At 42.5% G+C, this 9,859-nt stretch overlaps 1 protein-coding gene across 1 annotated transcript; it reads left to right on the plus strand.

Annotated features, from left to right (window-relative positions):
* Nucleotides 1–377: 377 nt before the first annotated feature.
* Nucleotides 378–2,579, plus strand: LOC109732840 (putative ripening-related protein 4). The gene has a single exon (XM_020292042.2). The coding sequence runs from the start codon at nt 378–380 to the stop codon at nt 966–968; it is 591 nt and encodes a 196-aa protein (XP_020147631.1). The 3' UTR covers nt 969–2,579.
* The last annotated feature ends 7,280 nt before the right edge of the window (nt 2,580–9,859 follow it).

The following is a 9,859-nucleotide window of genomic DNA, read 5'->3' on the forward strand; positions in this document are numbered from 1 at the left end:
CGTGCCCAAGAAAGTAGGAAACCTACCTCGGAGTCTCATTCGCTCGGATGATCAGAAATGTCTGCACCTCGACTATCGAATTATCGATGGAAGCTCCATGACAAAATTTCATTCACTAAAACAAGGAAGAAGCGGCTGTTTAAAACTATTTACCGCACACGCAAACAGAAACTGTGATGGATGCACTACGGTTTAACCGCCCAACTAACCATCTTTGGGTTACAAAACCGAGGAAACGAGGCTGAGTTAACATCCCCAGTTTAACCAACATGCATAGCAATTGCTGTTCGTCGGGCTCTATATAAACACGATGGATCAACCAATATCCTCACAACCACAAATATAATTGCAGCTGATTTGCAAGCAGCCTGACAGACATGGCTAACATGAAGCTACTAGCCGTGCTTGCTCTCGTGCAGCTCCTGTCACGCCTCCACGTCCATCGCGTCTCCGCGTCCGTGGACATGCCGACAGCGACCAGCGGCGGCAGCTGCCACGTTAGTGGATACCTGCCGGGCCAATCCGGCAACTGCAATCCGGATCACGGCTCCACCTGCTGCGTCAACGGACACCGGTACCCGCAGTACAAGTGCTCGCCCCCGGTGTTGGCTGAGACCCCGGCGATCCTGACTATAAACAGCTTCGAAGAAGGTGGAGATGGGGGCGGCAAATCATTCTGCGACAACCGCTACCACAAGGACAGCGAGCTGGTGGTGGCGCTGTCCACGGGATGGCTCCGCCTGGACGGCACGAACAGGTGCAACAAGATGATCCGTATCAATGGGAACGGGCAGTCCGTGACGGCCAAGGTCGTTGACGAGTGCGACTCGGTGTACGGCTGCGACAAGGAGCACAACTTCGAGCCGCCGTGCCCAAACAACGACGTGGACGCGTCGCCGGCCGTTTGGAAGGCTCTGGGCCTCAACGGGAACATTGGAGAGTTCAAGGTCACTTGGTCTGATGTGTGAGCACAAATATGTACGGGACAGTTCGCTCCTTAGTCCTCACTTGTTATATTATATGCAGCTGCCGTAGGGGTGTGTGCGCGCGCGCAGTGCTACCGTTGGTGGCGCGGAGTTGCTGCTATTTAAATAAGTCACTGTTCACATGTACTCGTATTTGCTATTTTCCCAAGTTTATGTATTTGCCTTGTTTGGGTGATATATTTTGCTCCTTCCATTCACAAATATAAGCTGTTTTCAGATATTTCATTCAGTATAGAATACATACAGATTAAAATGAATGAATAAACACACTAAAATGTGTCTACATACATCTGATTCAGAAAAAAATATATTAAAACATCTTATACTCATTAATTGGCCCTTAAACCCTCCACCTCCATCGACGGGTTTCACACCCTAAGTGGCTAAAAGTTAGTAGAGGGCTTCGTCTTCATTGACATACATTATACTAATGATAGTCATGTGTTTCTAGGGCATAGTTTTAAATACCGAACCATGCAAAATAGTGTTCAGCTCTTCAAATAAGCTATAGCCGGCTATTTCATAATTTTATTAGACAATTGTACATAAATCCAGTTAGCGGTAGCGTGCTCAAACTGCTACAGCGGGCTATATCCAGCTATTTAAAACTCTGATCACCGGTGAGTTTCTAGGTATTAAGAAAATAGAATATTTCCAAAACTATACATTAAGAAAAAGTGAAAAATAAAAAATATGTTAAAAACCATAAAAGAAAAACGAACAAAAAATAAAATGGAAAAAGAACAATAAAGGCAAAAAGAATAAGAAAAGCCTCGATCTCTCGCATAGGTCGGCCAAGGCACGCAGACCCCTGCACACGTAGTAAACACTAGCACCGAAGACATGCGGCGCACACCGCGCCCGTGACTTATTCGAAAGATGTTTTCATATTCTGCACCCATGCATGGTGGGAGGGGATCATATTTTGCACCAGAAAACAAAAGAAGCCAAGAATAAGAATAGTTAGAAAACATAAAAAAAAAGCTGGCTGCAATCCCTTCGATGGTCCATATTTTGGCTGTGTTCGGCAGCCCTCCACTCCTCGGTCACCGAGCGGAGCGGGCGGAGCATCCTTTTAGCCGCTCCATAAATTAGAACTAGCTGCCGCTCCGCTCCGGAACGGAGTCGCGGAGCCGGAGGGAGTCCGAACAGGCTCTTTATATATGTGTTTTTCTATTTCTGTTTGTAACTATGCCATTATTAGGCTAATTACAAGTCATGTCGTTTGTTAACCACGGAGCACAAGGTAAACTGAAATATATTTTAAAATTGGCATTGTTGGCTGTTAGCAAAGCTGATAGTGTAGGCGTGTAGCATGTGACTGATATTTGTGTCTCAAAGAGAACAATGGGCAGGACTGATCTATATAATTGGATTCCAACACTGAAACATAAGCAAGAGGAGAAATAACAGGATATCACAGGTTTGAAAACTGAAACCGTAGTATTCGCTGAGCTGATACTGTAGAAGTGCCTTCTCTATATTTAACAAAATAAACGGATGTAAAGTGAAGAAACAACCATGTTTCTCCACAACAAAATATATGAATGTAAATAGACACTGAGTTGGCAGAGCCAACAAAAATATCAAAAAACAGACAATCTTCAGTTCAACTTCCATCTTTCCAACCTGAAAACATAGTTTCTTAGAGAAACGATACAGTACAAAGGTATCAAAAGAAAAAAAATATTTTTTATTCAACGCTATCTTAAATTTTGTTTCCTTATTTGACACTGAAAAATTATTTCTTTTCTATCTAACAACAAGTCTAATTTTTGTGCCTTTTATGACACTTTCATTCATTTTAAGCCTAAATACAGACGCGGCATCAATGCAAGGGCAGAGCAGCACATACACACGCACGCGCACACACATCAGCACACAGCATGCAGCACACTCACAGGCAGCAGCACACACGCATGCAACACACACACACACACACACGCAGCAGCAGCACACAGGCATGCTACAGTGCGCACACACACTTACATGCACAGTAGCAAACACGCACGCGCGCGCACACAGCAGTAGCACACATGCGCACGCACGCGCGCACACACACGCAACATCACACAGGCGCGCACACAAACATACCAAATAAGGGTAAAAGGGTCTTTTTATGTGTCATTTAGGCTTAAGATGGACATAAGTGTTATAAAAGGCATAAAATTTAGACTCGTTGTTAGATAGGGAAGAAATTATTTGTCGATGTCAAATAGGGTATAAAATTTAGACACGGTGTTAAATAAGGAATTCTCTCAAAAAATTAAGCATGATAATTTGTACACCGCTGTATTTTAATCCTGGGTAATGGATGATTACTATTTATGCTGTAATGATCAACATGAACCTGAAAGTTGGTCCACCAGCATGCCGAGGAACATGACTACAGCAATCTCATCATTCAACCAATCGCGTAATGTCAAAGCGTCAAATTCATCAGTAAAAAAAAATCATTGTGTTACGAACGCACACTTACTGTAATTGTTTCATATTCATTTCACGCAGGATAATGGTGTGGAATGTATGACATGTTAGTGAACAATGCATCAGAGAAAGTGCATACCGTCCGTCTGTGATATGGATTTTGTGCCTGTTCATGTACACAGCCAGAAAGCGGTAATACATTCGGATAACAGTGGTCAATCCGACAACATCTGGATATGTAGAACGGAGAGAACCAATTAATACTTTGATAGACAACAAAAGAAGTTGTGATAAAAGTACCGTTCACATATATATAGCACTCCCTTCGTCCCATAATGTAAGACGTTTTTTTGACACTGTGAGTACGAAACTGTGCGCTCACTTATTATATGCACCTAGTTTGTGGTGTATTCGATGCTACTCTTTGAGGTGGAGTTGCCCCTAATTAAATAAGCTACTGTTCACATGTATTTCATATTTTCTAAAGTTCATGTATTTGCCCTATTTCGGTCCTATATGCACCGTTATATATTTCTCTTGAACTTTTGCGGTGAAAAGCGAATTGTGTTCGCTTGTTTGAACAGTCACTACTACAGATAGATTAACTAGTCATTAATTTGCCCTTAAACCCTCCACCAACGAGTTTGATGCCCTTAACTGGATTTAGTAGAGGGCTCATCTTCATTGACCAACAATATTGGCACATGTTCCTGCTTCTGACGGGTGTGTTTCTTGGTAGTAGAAAATTACATCATTTCAAATAACAATACATCAAGGAAATGATAGTGAAATAGACAGATATAAAGGGAAAACCCAAAAAGAAACGAAAAAAGGAAAACAGGAAAAGGAAAAGAAAAAAACGCCTCAAACCCCTGCATAGGCCGCACAAGGCTGGTACACCCCTCCACGCACGTTCGAAACATGGTCTATATGGGCTGACAAACGAGGACATCGAGAGTAAATACTCTGGAGCGTTGATGTTCAATCATTTCTAGTGACCCTAGTAAAAGAGAAAAGTGGTCTCGATGGAAAATCTAATAACATTTGTAGTTAGAAAAGGATAGTGGGAGGTGTGTGTATTAGATGGAGTAGATCCTGATTTGCAAAGCCTGAAGAACAGTAGAAAAACTTTCATAGATTTACCTCATTGAGGTTAAAAAGTGACTCATTGTCCCAATTGATACGCGGGGTGTGGGGTAATATATTTCAACTGCACACTAGTAGAAAACATGGCTTTGGTCCAGGCCTGGCCAGCCCATTAGTCCCGGTTCAATCACAAACCGGGACCCATGGGGCATAGGTCCCGGTTCGTGAGCCCAGGGGGCCGGCCGTGCCTCGCGGGGCATTGGTCCCGGTTCATCTGTCCCTTTGGTCCCGGTTCCCGCCACGAACCGGGACCAATGGGTTGTTCGTGGCTGGAACCAGGACTAATAGTCCCGGTTCGTGGCCAACACGAACCGGGACTAATGAGGTGCCTATATGTACCCCCTCGCCCGCGAGCAGAGCACTCCACTGCTCTGTTTTTTCTGGCCGGCAAGGGGAGAGCTTTGTGGTGCTCTAGCTCACCTCCTATGCACATGAGGTGTTCGATGAAATGCCCGAGCCACACTACTTAAGCTTTCTCCTCTCCAAGCTCGACCTTCAAGCTCCAATTTCCACAAAATTTGTCTAGGTTTAGCGGTCTGTTACGTCCCGTCCCCGTCTTCACCGCCGTCGATCGCCCGCACCGATCTCGTCGCCGGCACCACCGTGGTGAGCCTCTTGTTCTTATCTTCTTTCTAAAAAAAATTCTTACTTGTATGATTTAGATAGATACTTGTATAATTTTCTTACTTTTATTATTGTTTGTTATTATATAGTGCGATGGTTTTGGTATCCGCCCCGTCGGCCCTCGTCCTGTCTATGATTCGGATGTGGTATATATTATATTTTATAACTATTTGGTTCATTTATTGTTTATGACAAATATACCGACCCTATTGTAGAGAGGTTAAATTTAGTTGAAGAAGAAAACAATTACTTGAAGGAAAAATTAAAAAAAATTGAGGAGGAGAAGATGATATTGGAGTTGCATGTTGCGGATGTCGTCGATGATCACAAGATCAAGATGGATGCAATGCGCTTGAATATTAGAAAGATTACAAAATATGCCATTCATACCGATGCTTGTATCATTATGCCGTTGGATCAATTGTTACCTTGGTTACGATTATGATCGCATTTGTTGCTGCATTGAAATGTTTTAGATAGTTTCAATGCTCCTATAATACCACGGTTGAAACGTCTGTTCAGAAACAAAGAGCATGCCAAGTTGATGCGATGGCACAGAGAGGACCGTAAGAAAGACGGGATGTTGAGAGCACCCGCTGACGGGTCGCAGCGGAGAAAAATCAAGAGAAAGTACTGGGAGGAGTTTGCAGGCGACTCAAGGAACGTATGGTTTGGTTTAAGCATGGATGGCATTAATCCTTTTGGGGAGCAGAGCAGCAACCACAACACCTGGCCCGTGACTCTATGTATCTATAACCTTCCTCCTTGGTTGTGCATGAAGCGGAAGTTCATTATGATGCCAGTTCTCATCCAAGGCCCTAAGCAACCCGGCAACGACATTGATGTGTACCTAAGGCCATTAGTTGAAGAACTTTTACAGCTGTGGAATGGAAACGGTGTACGCGTGTGGAATGAGCACAGACAGCAGGAATTTGACCTGCATGCGTTGCTGTTTGTAACCATCAATGATTGGCCTGCTCTTAGTAACCTTTCAGGACAGACAAACAAGGGATACCACACATGCATGCATTGTTTAGATGACACCGAAAGTATATACCTCTACAAATGTAGGAAGAATGTGTACCTGGGGCATCGTCGATTTCTTCCGACCAACCATCAATGTCGAAACAAAGGCAAGAATTTCAAAGGCGAGGCAGATCACCGGAAGAAGCCCACCATGCGTACTGGTGATCACATACTTGCTATGGTCAATGATGTAAAATTAATCTTTGGAAAGGGTCCCGACGGACTATCTATTTCGAATGACGCTGAGGGACGCGCACCCATGTGGAAGAAGGAATCTATATTTTGGGACCTACCCTAGTGGAAAGACCTAGAGGTCCGCTCTTCAATTGACGTGATGCACGTGACGAAGAACCTTTGCATGAACCTGCTAGGCTTCTTGGGCGTGTATGGGAAGACAAAAGATACATCGGAGGCACGGGAGGACCTGCAACGTTTGCACGAAAAAGACGGCATGCCTCCAAAGCAGTATGAAGGTCCTGCCAGCTATGCTCTTACGAAAGAAGAGAAGGAAATCTTCTTTGAATGCCTGCTCAGTATGAAGGTCCCGTCTGGCTTCTCGTCGAATATAAAGGTTATAATAAATATGCCAGAGAAAAAGTTCCAGAACCTAAAGTCTCATGATTGCCACGTGATTATGCCGCAACTGCTTCCGGTTGCATTGAGGGGGCTTCTACCGGAAAACGTTCGATTAGCCATTGTGAAGCTATGTGCATTCCTCAATGCAATCTCTCAGAAGGTGATCGATCCAGAAATCCTACCAAGGTTAAGGAGTGATGTGGCGCAATGTCTTGTCAGTTTTGAGCTGGTGTTCCCACCATCGTTCTTCAATATCATGACGCACGTCCTAGTTCATCTAGTCAACGAGATTGTCATTCTGCGCCCTATATTTCTACACAATATGTTCTGCTTTGAGAGGTTCATGGGAGTCCTAAAGAAATATGTCCATAACCGCGCTAGGCCAGAATGAAGCATCTCCATGGGCCATCAAACAGAGGATGTCATTGGGTTTTGTGTTGACTTCATTCCTGGCCTTAAGAAGATTGGTCTCCCTCAATCGCGGTATGAGGGGAGGCTGACTGGAAAAGGCACGCTAGGAGGGGACTCAATAATATGTAGGGACGAGCATTCTTGGTCTCAAGCACACTACACAGTTCTACAGAACTCTACCTTGGTGACCGCGTGATACGTCTCCAACGTATCTATAATTTTTGATTGTTCCATGCTGTTTTATTATCAATCTTGGATGTTTTATAATCATTTTATATCATTTTTTTGGTACTAACCTATTGACATAGTGCCAAGTGTCAGTTGCTGTTTTTTGCATGTTTTTTACATCGCAGGAAATCAATATCAGACGGAGTCCAAATGCAACGAAACTTCACGGAGATTTTTTATGGACCAGAAGGAAGATATTGGGCCCTGGTTGCACCTGGGGGAGTCCCGAGGAGGGGACAACCCACCAGGGCGTGCCAGGAGGCCCAGGCGCGCCCTGGTGGGTTGTGCCCACCTCGGGTGCCCCCTGGACCGCCTCTTTGCTCTATAAATACCCCCAAAATACCAAAACCCTAGGGGAGTCGACGAAATATTCATCCAGCTGCCGCAGAGTCCAGAACCACCAGATCCAATTAGACACCATCTCAGATTACCCTGGTCGTCCTATTTTTCAGAATTTTGGAGTTAAAGAAGTATTCGAAAGTATCAGATTGCTACAGACTGTTCTGTTTTGAAAGATTCTGTTTTCTTTGTGTTGTGTGCTTATTTTGATGGCTCTATGGTTTTCTTTGATGATTTTTTGCCATAGAAAAGTTGGAATACAGTAGATATAATACAAAAACAAAATATGAATTGGTTTGATACAGTACTTATAGTAGTGGTTTGCTTTCTTATACTAACGGATCTCATGAAGGTTTTGTTGAGTTTTATGTGATTGAAGTTTTCAAGTTTTGGGTTATCTTATGATGGATGAAGGAAGGATGGAAGATCCTAAGCTTGGGGATGCCCCGGCATCCCAAGCTATTATCCAAAAATGAGCAACCAACTAAGCTTGGGGATGCCCCCGAGTGGCATCCCCGCTTTCTTCCAACAACTATCGGTATTTTACTCGAAGCTATATTTTTATTCGTCACATGATATGTGTTTTGCTTGGAGCGTCTTGTATGATATGAGTCTTTGCTTGTTTTATTTTGTGTCTTAAGTCATCAATCCTTGCTGGACACACTTATTTGAGAGAGCCAAACATTATGCCATGACTTGTTAGAATTGCTCTATGTGCTTCACTTAAATCTTTTATGTGCTAGGACTTGCTCTAGTGCTTCACTTATATCTTTTTGAGCACGGTGTGCTTAGTATTTTTGAAGAAATTATCTCTTGCTTGACTTAGATTTATTTGAGAGTTAGTAAAATTTTGAAGAAATTCTCTCTTGCTTCACTTAAATTATTTTGAGAGAAAGAAATTTTTTATGCTCATGGTCTTCACTATTTGTTTGAGCTTATGAAAAGCAACACATGAAAATTAGTCCCAAAGTGATAGATATCCAAGAAGGATAAAGTAAAACTTTCATGAAGAACATTGGACAAAATAAACTTGATTTTTAGTAATAGTTTTGAGATATGATGATGTGATATGTGAGTTATGTTGATGAGTAATTATGCTTTAGTAAGAATATTGGTGTTAAGGTTTGTGATTCCCTATGCATGCACGAAAGTCAATAGTCATGCAATGAAATTTATATCCTACTTGTGGTGCATTATTCGGTGTTAATTATGCTTAATGCTTGCTTATGAGATTATTCGTTTCTTGGATGGTCGCTTCTCAATCTTTTTGCTAGCCTTCATTTTGCACCAAGTATGATCTCTACTTGTGCATCCAAAATCCTTTAAACCAGTTTTGCCACATGAGTCCACTATATCTACCTATATGTGGTATTCTTTTGCCGTTCTAAGAAAATTTGTATGTGCCATCTCTAATTTTCAAAATAAACTTCTCTTTTGTGTGTTTGTTTCGCTCGCGGAACGGTAACGGGTGGCTAATATTTTCCATGCTGGATGTGTTATTCTCACGATGAGTGTTTATTCACTTGTCATTGCACGAGAGTAAGGCAAAGATTTTAGGGATGCCCAGTCCCAAAATGCAAAAATGAATTTACTTTATGTTGTCAAATAATAAATTCCTTGGTAAGTGTTGGTATGGAGGGCAACCGTGGATACGGCTAGCCATGGAAAGTGAAAGAATGGTGGAAAAAGGAATAAACTTTATTTTTTGTTTGGGAACCGCCTGTGGCATATCTAGCATGGAAAGTGTTCGGAAGTCTAAGTCGTTTTTGTTGGTGGGATGGATACACCTCCCAAAATGTTTTTACCTCTAATTTTTTGCTTTGAGCTCTAGCACCTCTACAAATCCCTACTTCCCTCTGCGAAGGGCCTTTCTTTTACTTTATGCAATTTTTATTTTTGAATTTGAGTCTCCATCTTCTCTTACAAAAACACCAACTAAGAGGCAATGTGATCGTACTTAAGTATTGGGTGTAGCTAATATTCGAGTGTGTTTCATGAATGGATCAATGTTTGAGCATGATGGGCTAGGGATAACTTATTTTAGCGTTGATATTTTGAAAGACATGGTTGCTTGTTGATATGCTTGAGTATCTAAA

Source organism: Aegilops tauschii, chromosome 5, assembly GCF_002575655.3.
Source record: "Aegilops tauschii subsp. strangulata cultivar AL8/78 chromosome 5, Aet v6.0, whole genome shotgun sequence".
NCBI classification, from domain to species: domain Eukaryota; kingdom Viridiplantae; phylum Streptophyta; class Magnoliopsida; order Poales; family Poaceae; genus Aegilops; species Aegilops tauschii.

Bases quoted from the DNA above. Each gene is read 5' to 3' on its own strand.
- LOC109732840 (XM_020292042.2), top strand. From the start codon at position 378: ATGGCTAACATGAAGCTACTAGCCGTGCTTGCTCTCGTGCAGCTCCTG.